Genomic DNA, 27,539 nt, shown 5'->3' with positions numbered 1-27,539 from the left:
GGATTTACCATCTGGGAGGAGGCAGCTGCCACTGTGTGGAAGCATGTCACATGGGCCAAACAAATCCTTTCGTATTTATGTTATTTCCTTTTTGCATGGGAGAAAGGCACAGATACGAAGACATGCTGTTCCATCGAACATCTCACCGTTTCAGTACCCTGCAACTTTAACTTGGACGCACAGCAGGCCAAGGAGAGGGAACACAGAAGAGCGATGAAGGACTAAGTGTTTTTGAGCAACATAGCAGAAATGAAGACACTGTTAATAACGGGATACCTCTGTTTCCACCTAGAACACACGTTACAGTGCAGAGGAGAATTCATCATCAAACGCCTTATCCACTTCACTCAAAGCACCTCTTAGCCATACCCTGCTGCTCCAACAAAACATATTAGAAGAAGTAGAGAACTTCCAGGAGACGTGGTCAGAGCTCCCTCCCTATTAATTCAGCCACTGCCTTTCACAGTACCTCTCACACATTACAGATTCTTGTTATCACTTCCTGAGACTACACGAGCTCTCGTTACTTACCATTCCATAATTAGCAATTTTTTGACAGGGTCTTTGCAGTTCTCAACATCACTTCCTGCCAGAAAAAAACTTCCTGCCAGAAAAAAGCTCTGCAAATATGCGTCGTTTGCTGTACTGTACTCACCTGTAAGATACTGAAACAAGCTGAAAATAACCTGAAGCATTGTAGGTGTTCTTTGTCCAGCACGTACGAAATTAGAGACTGTTTCATACTTTTCTACTAAGTGCGTTGGTGTTTTTTAATCCGTTTTGTATGCATTTTTCTATGTGGAGGCAGAACGCATGTAAACCTAATACAATTATCTTATACCGTTTTTCTGTTCTAAAACCCCTTAAAAACAGCAAGTAGAAAACAGGGCCATGTAGGAAGAGCAGGAAGCAACTGACATAGATTTCGGTCCCACAGGGCATCCCACTCTGGTACTTGCACATGCCTCCGAAAGCCACTAAAATGCTTTCAGCAGAGAATAACACAACTGTGGATTTGAGGAAAAATTAAAAAAAAAATCTCAAACAAAAACCTCAGTACATCTTATAAAAAGACCAAGCTAGGATGAAAAAATGAGGTAATCCAAAAGGCAATACATTTAAATAACTTTAAGGAAAGTGAGGTTCTAAACATTTCCATTATTTCAAGGATATGAAGTGTAGTAAACTTTAAAAAAGATTTGACAACAGCACAATAGACAACAAAGGAAGGCCAAGGAGTTCTTTCAATCCTATCTAATCACATTTACTAAAAAGAACACTGACTGCTATCTCCTTTTTGCAAAAGCCACCAATAAACAAGATAAATAAACCAAAAAACAGTTCTTGAAACTCTCATTTTCTTACTGAAAGGTCAACTTAGGAAGTAAATTCTGGAACTCACTACAGTTTTTAGCAAGACATTTCCCATTTTTAGCAAAAGTTTCCTATTCATGCATGCTTCCTACATGTGCGTTCTGGTGAAAGATAGGCCTTTTCTAATTATGCCAAGAGTGATGAAGAAGCTACAGAAGCAATGTCAACATTGCTATGCAAGTCAGCATATAATCTTTAGCAACAATTAAGGAATTTCTGGGATTTTTAGCTGTCTCGTCTGCCACTAATTTCAGGAAATGTACCAGTGGCTCCTTAACCTTCTTCCTCCATCTGCCTCACCTTCTCCTACTTCCAGCCTTCTTGGGCTTTCTCATTGTCCTTTGTCCTGGTTCCAGTTAGGACAGAGTTAAGTAGCTCATAGTAGCTGGTAGGGTGCTATGTTTTGGATTAGGATGAGAAGAGCGCTGATAACATGCTGATGTTTTAATTGTTGCAGAGCAGTGTTTACACCAGGCCAAGGACTTTTCGGCTTCTTGCTCTGTCCTGCCAGCGAGCAGGCTGGGGGTGCAGCAGGAGCTGGGAGGGGACAGACCCAGGACAGCTGACCCAAACTGGCCAAAGGGGTATTCCATACCATCTGACGTCATGCTAAACAATATATAGGGGTGGCTGGCCGGGGTGGGGGGGCCGGCTGCTCGGGAATAGGCTGGGCATCGGTCAGCGGGTGGTGAGCAATTGCATTGTGCATCACTTGTTTTCTTACACATTATTATTGTTAATACTATTACCATTATCACTATTATTATTATTATTGTTATTATTATTTTCCTGTCTTAATAAACTGTCTTTATCTCAACTCACAGGCTTCACTTTCCCGTTTCTCTCCCCCCATCCCAGAGAGGGAGGGGGGAGGGTGAGCGAACGGCTGTGTGGTGTTTAGCTGCCAGCCGGGTTAAACCACAACACCTTTTATTGCTCGACCTGCTACGGCGGCTCTGCTCATCAGAAGCCCCACAGAACTGAGATAGAAACAGAAATTCTCTGCCTCTTCTTGTGCTGAGCCCTTGCCTTCAGCTCCCTGCCAGCAGCACAGCTCTGGGTTACATCCCGAACTAATCAAGCAGATTTTTGTTTCATGCTTCACTCTCACCTTGCTCTGCATGCTAGAACGCTTCCCTGCCTCTCACCCATGGAGAACTGCTGCTGTAATGAGAAAAACCTGACAGTTATACAGTATAAATAAAATGAGGAACAGTGCATAAATAAAAGGTGTCCACTGCTTCCCAGATGCAACAGGAACAGTGATGGGATGTACCCTATGCTATACAATCCATATACCACTGAATCCAATACCATGACACAAAAGAACTGTGTGTAGAGCTAAGTAAAATAGAAACTCTTGATCCTATACTTGAATTAAGAGACAATTACTACAGAGGCTTTGTTACGTTTTGGTTTTGGAAGGATGAAGACATTTCCCTAGCACCCCTTCGGTTGCCAAACAGTAAAAAAAAAAAAACAACCCTCCCCAGATGCTCAGAAAGCACAAAAAGCCCTCCAAGAAAAAAAATCTAGGGAAAAGGTACAGAGAACCGGCTGTGGCTTGAACAAGACAATGCAAGTAATTCCCAGTCCTCTGAATTCACAAAATATCCAAACATGAATTTCATAAAGTCTTTGCCACTGCTTACTAATAAATGGAGATACAGAAAAGGAATTAATTGATTAATGGTTGGTTAATTTTTATATGTAGAATGGGTTGATGCAATTTATCTATGAAATAACACAAAATCCAGTAAGTAAGCCACGGACAGAATATCCTTTTGTGTGTGTAGAAGTATGGGAGAATATTTGCATACATATGCATAATTTTACAAAAAACAGGAGGACTGGATAACAGACCAAATGTTTCAGAAAAAAATCATACACAACTCTACACAGAAGTACAATATGCTTCCTGAGCTGATTAGCAAAGATTGGATAAACGTACATTGTTTCTTGAAACTACTAAAGAAAAGAAAGCTGTGTGCTCTGTAACTAACTGGAAGTCCACAGAAGCAACCCTTGCCCAAACATCTGTTAAGTAACTACAAATGAGAAAAATTATATATATACTCCTGCTTGGGCAATGCCAGTAACCTTTAACAGAAAAGGGTAAAATTTTAAATATTTTCCTGTAGCTAGCTACACAGTCAACTTCTTCAAATACATGCAACTGTAACATCTCCACATTAGCATCAATATTCCAACCTAAGGAAAGTATAAACCTATAAAAGCCCAACTACCACTTGAGGATGAACAAGAGTTACTATTTCAGTCCAACAAAAAAAAGGAAACACTAACAAAACATACAAAAATAAATAAGTTATTGAAACTTGAATATGAGAATCACTTTTCTTAGGGTTTGATCACCTGTGGCTGTTTCACAGTGATGGCAGCTCAGCACAACCACGCTGCTCTCTCATTCCCTCTCCTCAAAAGATCACTGGGAAACAGCAGGATGAAAAAGGGCTCGAGGGTTGAAGTAAAGACAGGGAGGATCACTCACCAGCTACCATCACAGGCAAAACAGACTCAGCATAGGGAAATTAATGTAATTTATTACCTATCATAGGAGACTAAGAAACTAAAAGTAAACTAAAACCATCTTCTCAGCACCCACTCTCTTCCACTTTCTCCCCCCAAAGCAAGTGGGGAATGGGGGCTGCGGTCAGTCCCTGACGCTTTGTCTCCACCGCTCCCTCACGGTCCCTCTGTGCCCCTGTTCCACGTGGGGTCCCTCCCACGGGATGCCGTCCTTCCCGAACTGAGCCTGCGGGGGCTGCCCACAGGCAGCAGCTCTTCAGGATCTCCAGCGGTGGGTCCCTGTTGGAGCAGCTGGAGCTGGCTCCTCTCTGACATGGGGCAGCTGCTGGGCTCTGCTCAGAGGCCACCCCTGCAGACCCCTGCTACCAAAACCTTGCCACAAAACCCCTGTACCATCATCAGAAGAATCAGGCCTTTAACCGAGCAGAACCCTGTCTGGGTACATTGAGCGTCCTTCTTCCCTCAAATGGGCCTGTAGCTTTCAAGTTTACTTGGCAGCACTGGTTTGTATACAATTATTAACATATACAAATTAATGTAATAGAGAGATAACTTTGAAGGAAAATGTACACACTGCAAGCAAGCTGATTAAATATTTAAGCAGCACTATTAGATATGTTAGAATTTTTAAAAGGCAAATTCTTGAGCTTTTGCCACAGAAATTAGGAGATCTGCTTACATGGAAGGTAGTGAAATATTGTATTTTACCCACTTAAGGATTTCTTGTGCTTTCCTTTAAAGCCTTTGCTATTAGCTACTGCCACTGATGTGATTCCATAGTACTTCAAGTAACAATTTTCAGCAAATAAGTCCCATAACACTCACCCTCAACTACACCATCAGCATATTTACACACATACAGAATCATTTTGGTTAGGAATGACCATGGGGTTTGTCTAGCTGCCATGCCCCCCAGTGCTCCTCAAGCAGGGTCAGCTACAGCAGCCTGCTCCCAGCCACATGCGGCTGGGTTACAAGTACCTGCAAGGATGGGGACTCCACAATCTCTCAGGGCAATCTGTTACAGTGTGTCCTGGTTTCAGTTAGGATAGAGTTAATTTTCCTCCTATCAGCTGGTAGGGTGCTATGTTTTGGATTAGGATGAGAAGAGCGCTGATAACATGCTGATGTTTTAATTGTTGCAGAGCAGTGTTTACACCAGGCCAAGGACTTTTCGGCTTCTCGCTCTGTCCTGCCAGCGAGCAGGCTGGGGGTGCAGCAGGAGCTGGGAGGGGACAGACCCAGGACAGCTGACCCAAACTGGCCAAAGGGGTATTCCATACCATCTGACGTCATGCTAAACAATATATAGGGGTGGCTGGCCGGGGTGGGGGGCCGGCTGCTCGGGAATAGGCTGGGCATCGGTCAGCGGGTGGTGAGCAACTGCATTGTGCATCACTTGTTTCGTATACATTATTATTAGTAATACTGTTATCATTATTATTATTATTTTCCTGTCTTAATGAACTGTCTTTATCTCAACTCACAGGCTTCACTTTCCCGTTTCTCTCCCCCATCCCAGAGAGGGAGGGGGGAGGGTGAGCGAACGGCTGCGTGGTGTTTAGCTGCCGGCCGGGTTAAACCACAACACAGTGTTTGACTACCCTCACAACTAAAAAAAAAAAGTTTTTTTTTTCTGTATTTAAATGGATTTTCAAGTTTTTTCATTCATTCCCACTGAGTCTTGTCCTGTGAGTGGGCAGCGCTGAGGAGAGCCTGGCTCCCCCATCCTCATCCCTTCCCCATCAGGTACTCATACACATGGATAAGATCCCTCTGAGCCTCCTCTTCTCCAGCCCAAGCCATCACCTTGGTGTCCCTGCATTGGCCTCACTCCTCACTCACGCCCAAGTCTCTCCCACTGGGAGCCCTGTACTACACGCAGCACCTTAGATGTGTCTGAGCAGCACTGAGCAGAGGAAGAAATCACCTCCGATGCTCCTCACAGTGCCACCCAGGACACTGCTGTTCACCTGTTTTGCTGCCAACATGCACTTCTTGCTCCTGGTCAGCTCGCTGTCCGTCGGGCCCGCTCAGTCCCAGCGTGGCTCTGCAGAGCTGCTTGCCAGACAGTCAGCCCCCAGCACGTAACGATGTCAGTCAGTCCTCTACAGGGCTAGTAGCTTTGTGCTGCCTCTGCTGAACTTCAAGAAGTCCCACAGAGCGCAGTTCTCCAGCCTGTCCAGGTCTCTCCAAATGGCAGCCCACCCACCTGGTGCATCAGACATCTCTCCAGGTCCGCATCGGTTGGGAACTTGCTGATGAGGGCTCACCCTGTCCCATCACTGAGGTTGTGTGTGTTCAAACGCTACAGGCCCTGGGAATCACCGCCAGTGCCTGGCCTCCAACCCAACCCATCACCACCACCCTCTGGGCCCGACCTCCCAGCTGATTTACAACTCACCGCACTGCCCCCGTAGCTAACTTGCACACTGCCAGCTTGTCTGCGATGATGTTACGTGAGACGGTGTGAAAAAGTCACGTTAAAGATGAGATAAACAATATTCACTCATCTTCCCCCGTCACCATGCCAGGGACCTCACTATAGAAGGCCACCAGTATAATCTCCCCCTCAGCAATCAGCGCTGACCTCTCCACATCACCTTCAGTACAAAACATAATACAAAGACAGATTCAGGTTAAAAAAAAAATTTCTTCCATTCCAGAGCAACAGAGCAGGTATTTCAGATAACAAATAAAGACTACTGAAGACTCTCTGCAAGTATACAGAACAGTGTTAGGACCCTGACAAGCATCTGAGTGACGGTAACATCTTACTGGTGCTGAGTGTACTCTGGCAGAAGGCAGAGGAATGCAGAATTGTTCCACGGGGATACTTCTACAAAGCACAAGGGCCACGTTAAAACACCTTCTCCTCCCTCCTGCTGCACCCTCCAGTGAGATACATACCAAGACTTCACTGTTTTTATTAAATGAGAAAGGAAGATACAGGCAAAGTGGAAAACTACTGTATGAGCCCTAAGAACTTATGGCTGAACCTACAGAGGGGGCCCATCGCCGAAGGGACCCATGCCCCACTGGTAAGTTGGTGTTTTTCCCCACTGCCACCAGACATTAAAACCAAAGGTGAGGAAAACATGGCACAATACTGTGCTCCTCAAAAGGGCAGGACAGCAGATGGAGCGCCCGAGTCCCACACTGATATTCTCGGAATCAGTATATGACAGAACAAAAACTAGATAAAGCGCCGGTCAAGAAAGCATTCACTCCTTAGATGAAACGACAGCATCCGATGTTAGCTAGAAGTACTGAAAATCCCTCCTCAGACTTTCACTAGCACCAAATGCTTTCCCACTTCTGTTTTTCTTCATCTGAAGCTTCCTTTAATATACGTACCTATCATGTCAGTGCACTTACTGCTTTGCTTCCTATATATGGTTAGGTGCAATTTTGTTCTGCTGCTCCTCACGGTGCATTTCTAGCGCCACATACTCAGCCAGAGATAAAGCCAGACTTCTCTTCAAGTCTATTTTGTAAGCGGCCCAATCAGTACGCTAACTAGCACCTTTAGGTAATTAATTTCTTTATCGGCTTCTGCTCCCTGTGGAAGGGGAACACGGTGTTTTCTGAGAGAGGAAAAGTTTACCTGCTAACAGCATTAACTGCTAAACAGAAAAGAACTTCATATGCTAAAATCAAGTTTCATCCCATTTCATTTTTTATTGCTTATATAGAACCTAACTGCATATGCCAATGTTATTTCCCCTCAGCTCTCACTGCAATAGACTTATTCACTGGAATGGAAACTGATCCTCAACCATTATTCAGGGAAAAAAAAAATCTTTTCTTATTAGTTACTCAAATAAACAAATGTTGCGTAACTCTGGGCTTTCCACCTTTGAGAGACTTACCTCAAGAAACTATAATTCACACCGCGTTCAGACAAAAATATTCTTTCATGCAGTCTTTGCTTGCAATGCTATTTCTCTACCCACCTCTCTGTTTTCAGCTTTTTCTCCCTAATATATTGCCTCAACAGATACCACGAGCTACTCTAAGAATATATCTGCTTTGGGTAAGATTTTGTTTTAACCAGACAGTATTTTGACAGCCTGTTTCATTTTGTTAGGTTGATGGCTTTCAATTTCAACTTGTTTCCATTTAAAACTGCTAATCACTGCTTTAAAAACACCATATGAAAATGTGAATTTTGTTGAAACATCCAAGAACTGCTTCTGCTACCTTAATGGAACACTATGATCCCAAATAATCCTGCCGACTAAATATTTAGTCAAACGCCTGAATAAAGTATTTCACATACCTGTGTTTTTTTTACTAAATTAAGCAGCATTCACTCATTAGTTTTGAAGGCCATTTCCTTGCACCATTTCAGACCGCCATCAGTCTGTCGGTGAGCTTTGCAGATGGGGAAGAAAGCGCAGAAAAAAAAAAGAACAAAAACACAGAATTGCCCATTTTATTCCCTAGCATCCTGTGCTTCCCACCCAGCATTAAACTACAATATAAACACACGACTGCCGTGCTCCAGAAAAATGAACACCCCCCCCACACACACACACTGAACAGACAAGTCTCGAGTCAACTCCAGTCGGGATCAAAGAAGATAAATATCAACCCTACTTGGGAATTTTGAGCTTCTGAATACAGTGAACCTGTTATGTGCTGACAATCTCCTCCCAGTGCTAGAAAATTAAGGAAAACACATTAAGAAAAGACATATTCCCCTTCTCCTTAGGTATGTGGAAGAGAAAAGAGGAAATTAAGCTTATTAGGTGCTTGCTAGCAAAGACGAACACATCCTGACTGCTCTGAACAAACTATATTTACAGCATCCTGATGGGAAGTGCAGAACTTGCATCTGCTTCATTTCCCATCTCTTCAGGTTAGCTACTGTAAAAACCAGCATGACAAGTATACGGTGTTTAAAAACCTAATCTACAAAAAATATCTGGTCTGTAACAACTTTATGGCCTAAAACTTGCAAACTAGGAATTCACTCAGATTTCATTTTATTTTTTTTTTAATTTGCTAAACAAATTAGGAGATAAAAATGTTAAAAAGTTGTGCGCAAGTCCACACAAAAAGCTTCATTTCATTTTATGCATAAAGACCCAATTTCAGACCAGAGTACAAACCAGGAAACATCAGAAGCGACTTTTACCAGATTTTTTTTGTTTGGAGTCAGTAACCAACAATTCGGTAAATCCTGAAATGCGATGCATGTCCAAGGGAGGGCAAAGCGGACTAGTTAGTGGTTATTGTTGTGAAATAAAAAGAAAATGTCTTTTTGTTCTTGTACAGGAGATAATGCCACACAATGCAAAGCCAGGACTGAAGAGCACTCCCCATTTTCTGATGTACACACATTATCCTGTAAGCAAACAGGACAAAGAAACAAAACTGTTTGACAGAATCACAGAATTATCCATCAGGCCAACCATGTATGCCTCCCATAAAAGCTGAATGAATTAGGAGGAAGTGGGAAAGGGTGGAGCTGGCAGTCATATTTAAACAAATGGAACAGCAGCTTTGCAATCCTATCCAACTGGAGAAATTTAATCTACGTTACAAATTCGATCGTTGTTCTTAAAAATTTGTACTGGACTTTTCCCTACGTAAGATTGTAGATAATGCTGAATTCTGTTTTGGTAATACACTAAGAGTTCAACTCCACAGAAGCAAACAGTCTGGCTACAAACACAGGGCCCTTCCAAAATAAAACAACAGCACTGAAAGGATGCATTTTACTATCAACATATTGCCAATGTAAATGGCTTAACAGAGAGTGGTAAAAAACAACTGCAGACAAGATGAATGAAAAAGGCCAACTATATTAAATCAACCCACTTCAGATTTTGTTTACTGAGAAGTCACACTCCAAAGATAAAGTTACAAAGAAAAAAACAGTTTATTACAGCAGTAAGTGCTTCCAATTAATCTTTAAGTACTTTATTTCTTGGATTTTCTCTCTGTTAAGGATTCTCCTAGGGCAGAACGCTCAGCTACTGAATGCCTGGCTCTGCAGAGACTTCAGTGCCCCTTTCGTGTCAGCAAGGTGAGCAGTGCTGTTAACCAGAACAAAATCAGGGTCTCGGCAGTCCTCCCCGAGCATGCACTTGTCAGAATGCTAACATCCTCTTTTACACAAGTTCACCATCGTGCCAGCACGTGAGTCACACGGCAATATTCCGACAGCAAAACCCGCTCAAATTTGTCCAGGTCATAGCAGCTATTCAGCATCAAACGGGTGATTACTTACAAATAATTACCCCACTTTCTAAAGTTACTTCCAAAATAGCCTGCTTTCTCTCTGGAACACAGACGGGTCTAACAGAAGCAGCAGCAGCCTGATCTTTCAGAGAGAAAACCAGAAGCGCAGAATTCGGTCTCTCGCTGACTTGACAGACAAAGTAACTTCACTTTTATGTGCTTCTATTTCCCTCCTTACCCTTTGTCAAAACTGCCTAATCATATTCTAGCTCATTAGTGAGGCCCGCAAGTTAAAGACTATTCAAACACTGTCTTCACAAAACAAGGCCTTAAGTTAGCAAACTTCCACAAAAAAATGAAGCAATTAAAAGAACAAAGGAAGTCTGTCAAGGTTAGAGAGAGAAATTTAAAAGGAATCCTTTAATATTACATTTTATGCCCTCCTCACAACTGCAATGGCTCCTGAAATCTCGGAAATACCCGAAAGTACAAGAGTTAACTCCCTGATAGTGGGGTCACAAGAGAAGGTAAAAAAAGAACCCAAATTCACATCGGTTTTCAGATTACCCTTCTGACCTGTATCCTGAATCCATCTGCCAGCCACCACCTTGCAATCCTAAATTGTCTGCTACAGTTACTGAAACTTCAGGAATAATATATTTCTAGGCACCAATGAAAGCTTTTAAGCTTCCGAAGCAATTTCATTTTTTAAATAACAAGGTACCTGCTAAGAGGACCATTTTCTGTTCGAACCCAGGGCTTGTAGTGCTTTACAAAAACCTGCAGACTTCCTACACTTAAAGCCAGAGGTTGTGCTTAGAGTACTCACTGATTACATGAGCCCTACATAACATTATCGAACCCTGTATTTCACGCAGTATAAACACAGAACCGCTCTAAGTGCAAAATTCCCTGTATTACTGCTCTGCAGGATCCTGGTTAGCCCTAATGGAAGAGTGAGCGTAATGAAACCTAACCAGAGATTTACCTGATTTTCTTCTTAACCTGCCTCTCCTCTCCAAACACAACCTTACTATGAACAACTTCGAGTTGGCTGAGCAGCAAAGTAAGTTGGATTTACAGAAACACACGGTCCAGTAGTACTTTAAAACAGTGGAAGGCTCGTTTCAAAAACGTGTTTCGAGGGTGAATTTATACCCCTCCAGAGGAAGGACAAAAAAAGCCAACACGTGCACACCACTTTGGAGGTGTTTGTGTATGAGGGGGGAAAGCTGGATATTAGGAACTGTGCTTTGAGGGGGGGGGGGGGAAGGGATATGGCATGCTGAATGATTACAGGGTGGAAGAATTACTTCGCACCACGTGTTGAGATTTGGCTTAAAGAAAAAAAAAAGTATTGGTTGATGGTGTTCTGAGGAAGATCGCCGTGCTCTCTGCCTGGAAAAACAAAGGTGTTGCTGCTGGATGCTGTCCTGAGGGAGCCCTCAGAGCCCGTCCGGCGGCCCCGCGCCCTCGGAGGGGCAGAGAAAGGGGACGGGGACGGGGGGGGGGGGCGCAGAACCGGGCCGGGCGGCCGCGGGGGCGGCTTTCCGCCGGGTCGCAGCTACTCACTGGTTGGTGGGGGGCGCGTTGAGTGGGATGGCCACCTCCTCCTCCTCGTACTCCGGGCCGTCCAGGGAGTCGCCTTCGTCCACCGCCCCCAGAGCCCCGGCCGGGGGCGGCGGCGGCGGCGGCGGCAGCGGGGGGAAGGCGGCGGCGGCTGCGGCACCGGGCTCGGCCGGCTCCGTGCCGGGTGCGGGCGCTGCCGGAGGGGCGGCAGGCCCCGAGCCCACCGCCATCAGCCCCAGCGCCGAGCACAGAGGGGGCACGGCGCCCGGGAAGGGGCCCTGCGGGCACGGACCCTTGGCCCGGCACGGCCCCGCTTCGGCGGCGGCGGCAGCAGCGGCCGAGGAAACCGAGCCGCCCTCCTCAGCCCCGGCCTCGGCCGCCATCATCGTGAGCCTCGCCCCCCTCCGGCCGGGGGGAGGCGGCGACAAAAGGGGCCCCGCAGCCGGGACCGGCCCCGCCCCGGCGGGGCGAGGCGAGCCGAAACTTCCCCGGCGGAGCCGAGCCGGGAGCAGGAGCGGGGATGGGGCGGGCAGGGAGGGCTGCTCAGGGAAGCTCCCCGGAGCCGCGCCGCCGCCGCCGCTTCATCCCCCCCCCACCCCCGGCTCCCTCCCCTCCCACACGCCCTCACCCCGCCCCCTCCCCCGACGGACGGGCGGACGGACGGACAGCGGGAGCGAGCGCGGGGCGGGGGAGGGAAGGAGGGAGGCGGGCGTGGGCGCGGTGCGCATGCGCCCCCCTCCCTCAGCGAGCGCGTGCGCGCGCTGCGCGCGTGTGTGTGTGAGGGCCGCCTCGCACAACAATAAAAATCCTCCGAAACGGCCGAAATTAATAAATTATAGAATAAAAATATTACGTAGTTATTTTTTTTTTTGGGGGGGGGGGAAGGGAGGTTCTGCTGCTGAGCGGGTTGGAGCGGCCCGCCCCGCCCCTCCGCGCCGTGAGGAGGCGGCGGGTAGGCGCTGAGGGCGGCCCGCTGGGGAGGGGGTGAAAGAGGCGGAAAATAATACAGGATTTAGCCAAAATGATTAAAAATAATAAAGGGCCCGGCCGCGGGGAGGGGGGCGGCAGGTAGTGCTGGGGAGCCGGGGCCCGCCGTGAGGGGCGGCGGGTTGGGTGGGGGGCTTCCCGCCGGGGGGCCTGCTCGCAGAGGTTGGTTTTCACAGAAAAGAAAAAAGGAAAATCCTCTTGGATTTTCCTCTTGGAAAATCCTACAGAGATCGGGATTTCCAGCAATACGAACAAAAAGTGCTTACTAGAGTCTGTAAGACACTGCACACCTTGTAGGAGTTGCAGCACCGTTGATACTAAAAGGTATTTACTCAGCACTTTCCTGAAGTTATACTTTATTTTTATTTTTTTTTCCTTGCCACCCAAGCCCACAGCCTCTCACACCCACAAGCCTATCTATCTTGGTCATTAATGGTGCTGCTTGCTGCGGTGGGCTTACTTGGCGCTTCAGATTCACCGCGCAGGAAAGTACCTCTGTGATCAAGAGGACGTTGTGCGACAAACATTACCGGGCACTGTAATGTGTAGATATCTTTTGATTTTTTTTTCTTTGATTTTTTTTTCTCCCCAGTAATAAAAGAGCTGACAAATAGCAGCACGTTGACACTTGTATGTCTCTCAAGAGTTCTCAGAAGGCATCTAAACATTCAGGTTTTCAAAGCTTTGCGTTACCCAAAAGTATTAAGTGAATTTCTCCCGAGGCCACTAAAACAAACTACTGCTCCCACTTTCACAGCTCTCCCGCCAACCTCTTTTTATCTGCTGAAATGAAGTTTCATATCTTGCCTTCTAAAGGCAAAATTTGCTTCCAGTTAGACCACTAATATCAGTGGAATTATGCTGGGTATGTGCCCAGTGTCAGCACAGGAGCTGGCTCTAGCCCTCGTTTTACAGAATTGTAGCACATTTATACCCTGCTGTTTCCCTGTTTAAGAAATTGCAGTTTCAACACCAATCTCTTACAATTTTGATTTTTGCATTGCAGCATTTCACTATTGTGTATGTAATTCCAAATAGTCTTGAAGCCTACTGTCTCTGCGGGCTTCCATTCTGTTTGCTTTCCCTCACAGATCTTTAAATAAAATGATTTTAGCACAGTCTTGTTGCTGTTGTGAAGTGATATTCCTAAATATAGAACTGCAGTGTAAATATTTATAAGATTGCCTTAATGAGGCTGGCTTTTCTGGGTGCCGTAAAGGGCAACAGCATGTGTGCATGGGTGTGTGGGGACTAGGACAGCTGTCCTAGGAATTTCCTGCAGGAGGGGGTAATCTAACTGCAGCACTCCTTCAAGAGATTTATTTTGGGGAGAGCAGTTTTGAACTTGGCAAGGATTCCACAGAAGGAGATCTCCATGTAAGATCAGCGAAGTTGTTACATCTCTGCCACTGACAAACTGCTGCTTTTCACTTCGCAGGCGAGGTTGTCTGTCCCAGGTCGCTTGGTGCTGCAGTAACACACACAGCTTCCTGCATTTGCTTGTAAGGAAAGTTGATTTCCAGGCTTTGGTGCGGCGTTATATAAATATATTTGGGTGAGGGAATGAGTGTAATAATATTTTTCATAATGCTTCTTGTGCATTTACAAACCTGTTGTTCTGAAGCTCTGGTATAAATGATGCTAGGATGGTTACTTCTTCCTTCCTCCTGAGAACGGTGTCAGGCTGGATTCTCTGAGTAGTGTATTTGCATACACCCTAGAGTCAGTTTGTAAAATGGCAAATCTGGAAATACACACAATTTTTTTTCTCTGCTGGCTGTTGGGTCTGGTATCCCTTAACACTGGTCTAGTCTTGAAGTAGCAGAGCACAGGTCTATTAGGGCTTTTCTGGTCTAAAGACCAGTATGTAGAAAGGCCAAAACTGACACTCACATAGCAAAATGCATTGCTGCACACATGTTGATGCTGCCATTCATTATTGGGGATGCTCCCCGGTAGTACTCCCTCTCCCTGTTCACTAACTTTTTTGTTTACAGTAGATAAAATTATTAGCAGAGGATCCTGCCTGTGGAGAACATACAGGGTGTCTGCCTGTGCTCCTAAATAAAACAGAGTATTGCCGAGTGCTGAGATGAGATATCTGCACAGCATAGCCTCCTCTTCTGTCACACCTCCAAGCATGCCACCAGGCAGTCCCAGGAGCTGGTCAGCATCCGAGGTGCTGCAGGGACCTTTCCCAGCTGGCAGCTTGCATGCAGCCACCCTGGCATTGAGACCAAGAGAGTTCCTCTGCGGCATCAAAGGCATGCCACCCTGTGCCAGCTGGCTTGAGAGCCCATGAATGTGCGCACGGCCACTTAATTTGCTAGCGTTGTGTAGATACAGACATACATTGCTCTTTTTTTTATTCATGGTAAGAGGTGCGCAAAGTCTTTCATAGATCCAGTTTATACTGCAAAGATTGTGGGATCCAAAGCCCTATCTTCAGATGCAGTAACAGATGAATTCCAGTGGCATCAAGGACCTCCTTTGAATTATGTTACCTTATCTGCATCCCAGGTTTATAAAAGCTGCTTGTGCACTACCGCACATACACAAATGGGGCTTGTTGTGGTAACAGGTACGCAGGAGTGGTGGCAATGGTGTCACGTTGTGGTCAGCTGAACACATGGTTAAATCCTCTAGAGTTTTCAGGATGGATTTGTTGCCGATTTAAATGCACAGCCCTGTAACGTGTACAAGGTTACACTTTCTTCATCAGTAAAGACAGAAGTCATCTCACAGATGTGTCAGAGGATTAACTTGTTTGTTGGTGGTGGTGTTTTTTTTTTTCAACATTTGAAAAATAATGAGAATTAACACTTATTAAGATGAAAAGTCACATAAAGTAAATGACCCAGTATTTCAGTCACATTATTTATAGAGATGTTACTTGGATCATTGATATAAGCAAGCACTTTGTAACTTTCACCTTTACTCCTTACTCCAGCACAAAACCTGCTCCTGTCCTCTACCAGAGCACAAATTATTTCCACTTTTACAAAGACATTATCCTGTCTCAGAAATTAATATCAACAGGAGAACCTTCAATTTTTCTGTTCCATGATGCAATGATAAGGAAACAGCCTCACCATAAAGAACCCAGAACGCTCCAGCTGTTCCAGATCTTCCCCTCGTACTCCTACAGAGAAATAATACACAGTCAAAGAGTCGGTGCTGGCTCTTCCAACCTACGTAGCTGTTACAACTCCATAGGAGGCCGTATATGTTGCTGGGGAGTTGGAAAGGAGGGCAGAATCTGGAATAAAACAACCTGAATACTGATAGTTTTATGTCCTGTGACTTAAATGCTTTTCTTTCATGTTAACATTTTCTTTTATTTCTATCAGATAAAGCCGACTGTATTCCCAGAGTAATTGTCATAAGGTTATCATTGAGCTGCCGTCATCACTATCTGCATATTTAATTTTGGGGTTTGTCAGCTCTTCCATTTTTCATGGTACAAATCAGAAGCTTCTGTTTGCATTGAATATTTAATTTGTATTGAATCTCTGAGTAGATTACTAACGATAAGCTTATTTTAAAATTCTTTCCCTTCACTTTAAAAGCGCAACTATCCTTAAATGTTATTTTTGTTTGATGACTTCCAGATTATTATTGATTTGTGCAAGAATATTTTTGTCACATGGGAAATGATCTCTTTCAAAGTCCAAACTCTTCCATCACCTTTCGTCCCTCCTCACTTTGTTCTTGTATAGTTTGATGTCCTTTCAAAAAAGTGTTTAAGCTGGAGTTCAGATGCACTAAGCCGAAATAAAAACTATTATCCCCAGAGCAGTAGAAATTGCATCCTATTTTAAGAGTCAGTACCTATTAGGCTTCAGAATTGATAAAGAAATTACTACTTGATCAGTACCTTTTTTTTTGTCTCTTAAGCAAAAGCAAAAAGACATGAACAACTATACATTGAGGTAATCATTTTTATTAGTACATGATACTTTTTTTCTTTTTGTCTGTCTTTCAAAATGTCTTTAAAAGGTACAGTTGTCTGTAATTTTTCACTTTCTCTTTTCCATTTTAAAACAGCACCATAAGAGACATAGGTTTTTTCTTGTCTCACTTCACTTCATGCTGCATCTGGAAGAGAAGTATTTTCTATTTTTCCCTCTAACTTTGCATATTTCATGGTTTTGATGTTTTAAGTAGGAGTGTGGTATTTCAGTCGCTTTTTATGAGCCCTCAGTGCATGCAGCAAATCTTTTTCCTTTTAGAAACAAGCTGATATCACAGTTTGATACTCAGCCTCAGCACAACATGTTTTTGAGCCTTAAACCTTATGTTAATTAGAACACTGAGGCTCAAAGTCTTCCTGTCAAATCTTGTTCCTTGCTGTACTGTGTGGCAGTACTTGTACTCAAGTGTCCCAGTCATGAACATTGATACTTTTGCTATGTTTTATTATTTGCACATCCTGACAGATTTTCTCAGAACATGTGTTGTGGTTTTTTTTTTGAGAATTAGGTTTGGAAAACATAAAATTTCTGTGCTGTACTATTTAAATGTTGTACAGTACTTAATAATTTAATCAAAGAGTAGTTATTTTGCTGTTAACTTCTTTAAATCAATTTATTTTGTTTGAGTATAATACACTAGTGCCACCACATATATTTTTATCCTAATTATTCCTATATTATCAATGAGTTTTCAAAACAACATGTATTTGTACTGTATTTTTCTGTTTCTTAGATTTCTAGTTTTGGAGCACTTGCTGTCTTCCTAATATGTAAAATGGTTGTTTGTGACATGCTTGTGGAAACATACACAATTCATCCTGGGTGATATAGTGTACCAGCAAGTGAATTATTCAAAACCAACCATTTTAAGCAAGAATTATACCATTCAGTAGCACTCTGGAGGCATTTCACAGTCTCCTGGGCACACCTCGGCCTGCACTAACAGTCAGAAGCTCTTACTTTGGTAAGTCACTGCCCAACTTTTTGCTCTTTCAGACCTTCTACAGCAACGAACCAGATATTTTTTTCTCCCTGAATCCTAACAAAGTGCTGTGATCATAAGAACTTTAAAGGCTATAACTTTTTTAGTATACATAGCATAAGAGAGTGGGGAAAAAATCAGGTTGTGTAAAATAAAAACAGTAAAGTAGTATATCAGACTACTCAAATTGTCCTAATTTCAGCCTTTTCCTGTGGCCAAATACTTTACTGCACTTCTCTCTGCATCTGAGAAAATACATATTCACTGATGGTCCTTGCTACAGTTTTTTAGCACTTTGCAGGATTTTACTTTCAGAAAAGCCACCATGGTTTGACTTGAAGGTGCGTTTTGCCTGCTAAGTTTAGATTGATATGCGAGCACTTCACGTATACCTCTTGCAGTAGGTGCTTTAAAAATACACACAGATAATGAAAACTTCCCTGGTTCTTATTATATCTCCAAGATGCAATTGTTACTCCTCGATAACTGTTAGCTTGCATCTGGCAAAATGTTTTGACAAAAGCAGTATGTTTGAGAGATCAGGCTCATCAGTTCAAGACAGAGCACAGTCAAATACAATTGCACGTGCACTGGCTTGTTCTCAGAGCATTGTACTGTGTTTTACACAGTCTTGTGTCAGTACAAATTTTGAATTCTGAGTTTTGTGTTTTATTTACTGACATCTGAAAATATATGAGCTACTCTAGAGATTGATCAGTAAGGAGAACGTGGACGGCAGGCCACATATCTGACATTAACAAGGTAGGCATTTGCTACCTATAAACTTTAAGTGTGTTAGAATTGGAAAAAAATGATTAAAAAATGATTAAAAAAGAGGTTGAATTTCAGTCACAGAGGTGGTGGCATGTTATCTTAGCACACAGGAGGCAGCAGGGAGTGTACTTTTCATATAATAGCATGCCTGTTGCCTCTTTCTACCTGAAAGAGATCGGCAGCTGCAAGGGTGTAAGTGGACATGGGGCTGGGAAAACAGACCAGCCATGCAAGTAGTCTATTTTTCCAAAGGAAATGTTGTTGCAAGAGTCAAATCACAGTAACAAACTACAAAACAAATAAAAAAACTTAAGAACATTTATTTTATTTGCTCTGAAGAACTGCTTGTGATTTTCTGTGTTATTTTCATATTTCTTTTTCCTCATCAAGATGCTATCTGATATATTGTCTTTTATAATGTAAAATAGTTAATTATCCAGAACCAGTGTTGTTCCCCTTTCTGAGGGCTAAAGTTTATGTCCCTGAAAGAACATGGCAAAATACACCCTTAACTTCAGTAGCACAGGAATGAGCATTACATGAATACTTTGTGTCTTACTTCATGGTTCTTTAATTTTAATTCCATACTGCTGTGCATATTTAAGTGCGAGAGACCTGTGGTTTTTTTACTTGTCTATATTTGTAATTTATGCCTTCACATAAAGACAGTATAGATTCTCTCCTGAGCCGATAGGCATTGAACTACTCAATTTATAGACTTACTGAACAGCTATGCTATTTTTTATGCCACACTAACAGTTGTCTTCATTTTCAGAAGCTGATTTGTTAGTTATTAACTTTTTCCATGAGAAGAGACAAAGACTGAGTTTCAAAGGACAAAAAACATATTTTTTTTCCATTTTGCATTTGAAAATATTTTGCATGTAATAATTTTCTCTGCTTTGTTAATTACAGTTCACTTCCATAACGGTTCTCAGTAATGAATGACCTTGGGTTTATGCAGCGTATCTCTGACTGTTGATAGACAAAAATTTACACATTGACAAACATCTTTGTATTTTTGCAGCTGTTTAGGTATCCTTTGGATGTTTGTATAGGTGCTTTTACAGGAGCTGGAGAAAGGAAAAAAGTCTGATAAGAATGAACAAACAGGAAAATGTGATTATACTCATAATACCTACAGAACTTCCTCTCAGACCCATTATGTAACCTGTGCAGGATAATTCCAGCCATTGCGTGGGGGACAGTCTTTCATTTCAAGCTGGGGCAATTTTTCATGCTGTTTACCCTGAAACTGTTAAACAAACATTTAATCACAGTGTTGAAGAATGTACCTTTTACATTAATTTCAATAGCTTAACTACTCAGTTTGTGACTGTTGGTTGCAATGACTTAATATAAGATACCTTCCTATATATTGTATTTAAATAAAGGATATTTCTGTCAAACACAGGTAACAGGTATTCATGCAAATTAGATTTTATGTATCTATAAAATCAATAAATATATGTACATATTACTCAGCAAGGCTCATAATCTGTATTTACAATAGGAAATTGTATCCTCACTTAATAGAATAATTCAAGTGTGAAAAGAGTATCTGCTTCCAGATGCAGCTTTAAAAAAGACAACAAATAGCTATATTTTGGTCTTTTCAAAGAGTATTTATATCATAGAGCTAATAAAATAACGCAACAGTGGAAAGTATTTATCTTCTGTTTCAAATTTTCACTTCAATTTCCAGTTACCAAAAATTATAATCAACTCTTTTGACCTGGTATTTTTAAAAGAATATCTTCATGAACAGTGCTGTTGAAAACTGAAAAAAAAGTCAGGAAAGGAAGTACTATTTCATGTAAGATACATTAATTTAGTCATTATATAGCTAGATCTAATTTCATGGACATCAGATCTGTAGTAATTTTTTTTAAAATGGCTGCTCACACGGTGCTAACAAAATGTGTGTATACATTTACTGACTGTATTAAAAACAGTATTTGCATGTAAGGCATATGAAATATATTTGCAAAATGGGTAACGGTGTTTGAGGTCATATTTGCACATCTAAAGTATCCATTCTGTACATGGAGATTTCTTCTTCCTTATGGAATACATACTGACATGAAACAAGTTTCTTCAAGTATTACACTGGGTTAGTTTAGTTGTACTGTTCATCTGCCTACAGCTTAGTTCCTGTATGTTCTCCATGCTAGGTTATGTTTTTCAGTTGTGAAATCTTTATAAATTAGAAGGAAGAAAAGTTAACATCCACTGTGGTAAAATGAACTTTTAGCTATTTTTGTTGTGGGTTATATGGAGGTAGGTATGCTTAACTAAGACACACTGAATCACAGAAGTTACTAAGTGAAATTCTATGGCCTGCATTAGGTAGTTGCCCAGCCTGTTAACCTTCCTGACTTTATAATTTATTAATCCACATACATAATTTTTAAATAGTACATTTGTTATTCTTTCTGTTCTACTTATTGCTTATGATAGTATTTGTTTGTATGAAAGCTATTTGTTTAAGTTATCTGTTTGTCTATTATTGAGTTTGAAATAAGTTCCACAGTCAGAAATTGAAGAACAGGAACATAAATATTCTATCGGTTTACTGTGTATTCTAGAGTACATATAGCCTATAGTTATTCCAGAGTATACATAGTATACTGGCATATGCTTATTCCAGAGTATACATAGCCTATACAAATTGCAAAGTATGTGTAATGCTGTAACTCATTCCAGAGTAGCATAAATATGATGACAAAACATTATTATTATTTTTTTTTTCCCTGATGGATTTTAACTAGTGGTGGATAAAATGCTAAAAAGTGTTAAAAAGATGTTAATAGCTGTCATCCCACTGCTCTGTTTAATTTTAAGTCAGAGGTATCTGAGAATCTAATGGTAATAGTGAAATCATCAGTGAAGCTAATTACTTTAAAAGGGGCAGAAGTCTAATATATATATGCTTCAATATGACATTTTTGATGATTAGGAGGATGGAATGCTCAAATAGCATCTGCTACATAAGCACAATTATTTTAGCAGCAGTTAGCAGTTAGTCATAAATAATATTAATTAAAGTTGACATTTAAATGGTAACTTATACACATTGATTATATTTAACCTAAGATTTTGCTAAGATGTGCTGGTATATAGTTAGTTCATCTGCTGCTTTTGCAGTCTCCTCTGAATGTCTTTAAAACTTTCATTGACACCGTGCAGTTTGCAAGGATATCCATATCCTTGTATTCAGCAATTATAAATTGATTTTTCCATTTGTATATATTTAGAAATGTGAAGGTGCAAATGCTTAGAGAATATGCCAGTCAGAGTATACAACAGGAAGACACAAAGCTTTCATTACCTTCTGAAAATTTTACCTTTGTAAACAGCAGTACATGCATAGCATTTGCATTGCAACAGGAGCAGAGACTCGAACAGTAAGTTAGGGGAGGCTAAATGATAGAATTCTTATATTCCGACTAATTAGAATTTGCAGTGTACACAATTAGGAGGAGTTTGTAAAACCAGGACCCTCCTTAACACACTGTGGTGGTTTTACTCATCTGGGCAGCCAACTTCCACCACAACCGCTCTCTCACGTCCCCTCCTCAAAGGGAAAGGGGAGAAAATACAATGCAAAGCGCTCAAGGGTTGAGATAAGGACAGGGAGATCACTCAACAATTATCGCCACGGGCAAAATGGACTCAGCACAGGTCCCCCACGGGCGGCAGCTCTCCCCAGACCCCCTGCTCCTGCGTGGGCTCCTCTCCACGGGCTGCAGCTCCGGCCCGGGGCCTGCTCCTGCGGGGGCTCTCCATGGGCCGCAGCCTCCTCCAGGCCACATCCACCTGCTCCACCGGGGGCTCCTCCACGGGCTGCAGCGTGGAGATCTGCTCCGTGTGGGACCCGTGGGTGCAGGGGGACAGCCTGCTCCACCAGGGGCCTCTCCACAGGCCGCAGGGGAACTGCTGCTGCAGTGCATGGAGCACCTCCTGCCCTCCTGCTGCACTCACCTGGGGGCTGCAGGTACGTTTCTCGCTCATTTCTGACTCTCCTCTCCCAGCTGCTGTAGTAGAGAAGATTTTTATTTTACCCTTTCTTCAGTCTGCTTACCCAGAGACCCAACCATCCTCACTTATGGCCCAGCTCTGGCCAGCGGCGGGTCCCTTTTGGAGCTGGCTGGAGCAGGCTCCTCTCTGACATGGGGCAGCTGCTGGATTCTTCTCACAGAGGCCACCCTTGCAGCCCCACACTACCAAAACCTTGTCATGTAAACCTAATACACACACACAAGGAATAAGCATATTCAGTCCCTGCATCAAGAGAGCCTAGAGTGTAGATGATGTAATGACCATAGTCTATAACACCAAGGAAGCAAACAGTTTAACAGTACTTCATAACGAAGAGGAAGCAGATCATCTAAATACAGTCCAGTTGGCTTTTTGAGAGGCTTTGTTTTCTGAGAAAAGAAGATTGCAACTGAAAGAGTGCTATAAGCTAAAAATAACTCTGCATTTGCTGGTTAGAGGGTCAAGAAAACTTGCAGTGGACACTCAGTGTCTCTCTGATATGGAGAGTAATAAATTGGAGATTTTCCTCTGGGTTTTGTGAGACAAGCTGTAGCCTACTTGAAACAGCTGCAGTAAAACAGAAGCTGTTTTCTCTCTAGGGAACAAAGGACTCTGGCTTGTGGCTGAATTCATGCAATATGATACTCATCTCAAAAGGAATAAAGGTAGTTTGGCAAGTTACATACAAGATGAAAGTTAACTTTCTAATGGAATTAGAGATGGTAGTGAGAGTGGGTCTTTACTAGTGGATATCCATGTAGGATTTTGAGCCTACTGCTCCTCCATTTAAAATCTGTTTTTCCTTTTAGAAAGAAATCTCTTTTTAGTGACAGATTAGGTCATGTTATGCCTGCACAAGAAAACAAAGTTGTCCCTTCTGACTAACAAAGGGTGCTTCTTAATGTTTGTGCTTCTGAGTTGTGTATGAGTAGTGGCATTGTGCGTGGCCACATCACCTCCTCCTACTACCTCCTACCCATCATTGTCTTGCCTTTAAATGCCTGGCAATTTCATGACTCAAGTTAAAGCATATGCTAATCTAAAAAGTTATGGGCATGTGTGTATGAGAGATTTATAGCATTACACATGATACGGCTCTAATCTGCAACTTAAGTATAGCTCACATTTCTGTAACTAGATTTTCCTCTGGAAGATTTATGCTTGTGGGAATGAAAAGTAATTTGCATTGAAATAAATTTGTTTAGTTGCATCTGTGCCAAACTTTCTAGCAATTCTGCTTTTGCCGTCCTGTTCTGCTTTCTCACCCTTCGAAACACTTTACTGTCCTAACCAGCTAATCCACCTATTATTATCACCTCTGTTGCCCAAGAACTAGAACACCTGGACAACACAAATGTCTGACATGATGTCCCTGTCTGTCTGCTGGGGTTTGGCCATATTCTGCCTTTTGCTGTTCCACATTTGGTATCAGCATGGCTAGCAAATACACTGTTTTAGATAGACCAGCACCATACATTACCTGGCCTAAGATCATGGATTGTATCAGTCTAGGAAAAAGTGAAAACAAATCCTTGGTATCAGATACAAAAAATTTGATGCATTTGAGAGTACTGCCAGAGCAGTAGATAAGCAAGGTTTCAGCTGAATTGCTATGCAGTGCCCTAGTTAAAATGAGGTGCTGACAAGAAAATTCAAAACAGCCAAGTAGTTCCATAAGCAGCAATTTCTTCTGAATCTCTGCTGTACATTCCTATGTCTCCTGCATTTTCCCTCATAGAATCACAGAAAGGTTTGGATTGGAGGGCACCTTGAAACCTCTCTAAAACCATCACCACCACCACCACCAACTCCCCACCCCCACAGGCAGGGACACCTCCCACCAGCCCAGGCTGCCCCCAGCCCCATCCAGCCTGGCCTTGGGCACTGCCAGGGGTGGGGCAGCCACAGCTCCTCTGGGCAGCCTGGGCCTGGGCCTCACCGCCCTCTGAGGGAAGGATTTCCTCCTCACATCTAATCTAAATCTCCCCTCTTTTAAAGCCATTACCCCTTGTCCTATCCCTACACCCCCTGACACAGAGTCCTTTCCCAGCCCCCTTTAGGCACTGTCAGGCAGCTGTAAGGGCTCCCCGAGGCCTTCTCTTCTCCAGGCTGAACAACCCCAACTCCCTCAGCCTGGCTCCATAGCAGAGAGGTGCTCCAGCCCCTTGGTCATCCTCGTGGCCTCCTCTGGGCCCTCTCTAACAGGTCCCTGTCCTCCTTGTGCTGGGGGCCCCAGAGCTGAGTGCGGGGCTCCAGGTGGGGTCTCACGAGAGCAGAGCAGAGGGGGACAATCCCCTCCCTTGCCTTGTTGCCCACGCTGCTGTTGGTGCAGCCCAGGGTATGGTTGGCTTTCTGGGCTGCAAGCACTCATTGCCGGCTCATGTCGAGCTTCTCATCAACCACCACTGCCAGGTCCTTCTCTTCAGGGCTGCTCTCAATCCATTCTCCCCCCAGCCTGTATTTGGGCTTGGGATTGTCCCTGTGTGGGTGCAGGACCTTCCACGTGGCCTTGTTGAACTCCATGTGGTTTGTACATGCCCACGTCTTAGGCCTGTCCTCTGGATGGCATCACTTCCCTCCAGTGTGTCAACTGCACCACACAGCTTGGTGTCATCGACCCCACTGTTCATGTCACCAGCAAAGATGTTAAATGGTGCTGGTCCCAATACTGACCCCCAAGAAACACCACTCATTACTGATCACCTGGACACTGAGCCATTGACCGCAACACTTTGAGTGTGACCATCCTGCCAGTCCATCTATCATATTCATGTCTCTCCAATTTAGAGACAAGAATATCCTGCAGGACAGTGTCAGATACTTAGCATGAGTCCAGGCAGGTGATGTCAGTTGCACTTCCCCTATCCATCAATGCTGCAGCCCCATCGCAGAAGGCCACCAGATTTGCCAGGCGCAATCTGCCCTTAGTGAAACCATGTTAGCTGTCACCAATCACCTCCTTATTTCCCATGTGCTTTAGCAGAGTTTCCAAAAGGATCCGCTCCATGATCTTGCCAGGCACAGAGGTAAGACTGACCGGCCTGTAGTTCCCTGGGTCTTCCTTTTTTTTCCCTTCATCATCACCGTCTCTTATTTTCATCCCTTCCTTAAATACTGCCTGATGAAGAGGCAGTATAAGATGTAACTGATTCAAACTACATGTGGATTTTTGGTTGCAAGACATACACAGAGTAGTGGCAGACCAAGAAAAAAGCTGAACTCGATACCTTTCTCAGGAAGAAGAGGAAGGGGGGAAGTTGCTTTCTGAAGTCTTTCAACTTACCCAAATTTTCCTAAGTCTTGTGGAAAATTAATTACTTCCGAGGCCTGGTAAAAACTGGGTCAATGTTGGGCCATTAGGTTTAAAAACTATTGGAGGAGGCAGACATTTTCTCTCTGTCTGTCACATACACAGTGCGATCACATTTTTCTTTGAAAGCAAAGCTGAAAATGACTGCCCTAGTGTAGCAATAATGTTTATTAAGTGTGATGGATACTATAATTTTCTTATGTGGCACATGCATCTTTTTAATCCTTTAAGAAATTAGTTATTGCTTTATCTCATTAAGAAAATCTCATCAGTCAGTTAGCAAGTTACCTTTTATTAACACCAAATATAGGCTATTTTGTTCAACAGAAACTCCCATTTGTGTTTCTCAAGCTTACCAAAAAAATACGGCACCAATATGAAAACTTTATATTGGTGATGTGTCACATGAAATATTTTATAAGTTGGTAATTTCTAAGCTCCTGAATTGCAAAAACTCAGGGAAAAACAGCCATAATAGTAGCACATCTTTAAACCTACCACAAACTGCAAGAAATTACATTTTGGATTAAAAAAAAGCCATATTTGATCTGTAGGAACTGCAGGTCTCTATTTCCCTTTCTTAATTATGTGAATATGCATGCCTTCCAGCAATCCAGAACATCGCCATTCTCGTGTGTAATAACAATTCAGGCCAAGACAGACACAGGCAGGGAAGGCAGGCTTAGGGTTGCTCATCTGTGTTATCAGGTCCATTAGCATATTGGTCAGTGCCAATGGGATAAAAAGAGTGAAGAGAACTATGGTCCTCTTAATTATATTTGAGTATCTGTACTTATATTTCTTTTTTCATGTCTTCTTGAGCCTTCATAAAGAAATATGTGTTTCTTTTGCTCTTCCATTGCATGGATTAGCAAAATCTCCTCCGATATCAAGTCCTTTAGAACGGTGAAGTAAACCAGCCAGGAAAGCTATGCTTACTTTATGCCACACTAGTTATTTTTTTAATTCAAATACAGACCCCATGACCTGTGCTGCCCTTGTGTTTTCCTTATTTGAAATGAAGACCAGCACATACGTAATCAAATGTGTCCCGTATAGCAATCAGGCAGTAACCTGATAATGATGGTCTCTCTGAGGTAGGGTGGTTCCATACCATAGTTTTAAACTAGATGGGAGAAGACATAGAAAGGGATGCACCTCCAGGATTTCTAAAAACAAAACAAAATGAAAAACAAAAACAAAAACAAACAGGTTCTGTGAAACAGAATTTGTAGTAACATTTTCCTATTTTTTTATTGCTACGGAAATTTAATATTGCAGACTAACTCCTTAGCATCCAGAACCTGAAAACCACTGATGCAAACTGCTGCTCACTGTCTTACTTTGTTTTTGAAAGGCAAAAGCGTTAAGAGGAAGACTAATAGAACTACTGAAATCTTTTAAGAATGTGGAAAATTGGGTCAGCAATGCAGCATATTTCAGAAAGGGATAGAAACAAAAGGAGAACAAAATGGACATAAAAACAGTAAAGGGAAGCATCACAGTAACTACAGCTATAGCAGAGATGTCATTTTCAGCAACAAAATGGATTACTGTAAGATAACCAGACCCAGAGGCAGTTGGAAGAGATTCTAAGCAGGTAAATACTATTCTTGGAGCTTGTGGTCCATCTGGTCAGCTTCTTCCATTCTTCTCACTGGGCTTCTGCTACTGTCACAGTGATCTGTTTTTTTTCAAAGCTGGAGCAGTTACATTCCTATAGGCAAGCTAACTGTAAGAAAAGCTTGGTAGAAAATAAATGCCCACATCAGTGTAACTCTGGGAAAAC

The 27,539-nt window shown here is 42.8% G+C and overlaps 1 protein-coding gene across 1 annotated transcript in view; it reads right to left on the bottom strand.

Moving 5' to 3' along the window:
• Positions 1–12,086, bottom strand: part of RASA1 (RAS p21 protein activator 1) — a 63,730-nt gene extending 51,644 nt beyond the window's left edge. Inside the window, exon 1 of the mRNA XM_080574211.1 lies at positions 11,686–12,086. Coding sequence (XP_080430337.1) covers positions 11,686–12,068 — 383 coding nt within the window. The 5' untranslated portion in view covers positions 12,069–12,086. The remainder of the gene's footprint in view (positions 1–11,685) is intronic.
• Positions 12,087–27,539: the final 15,453 nt, after the last annotated feature.

The sequence above is a fragment of the Anser brachyrhynchus genome (assembly GCF_964034855.1).
Source record: "Anser brachyrhynchus genome assembly, chromosome: Z".
Classification (NCBI taxonomy): Eukaryota; Metazoa; Chordata; class Aves; order Anseriformes; family Anatidae; genus Anser; species Anser brachyrhynchus.
The sequence above is the reverse complement of the archived record's forward strand: the minus strand, read 5'-3'. Positions and strand labels throughout refer to the sequence as shown.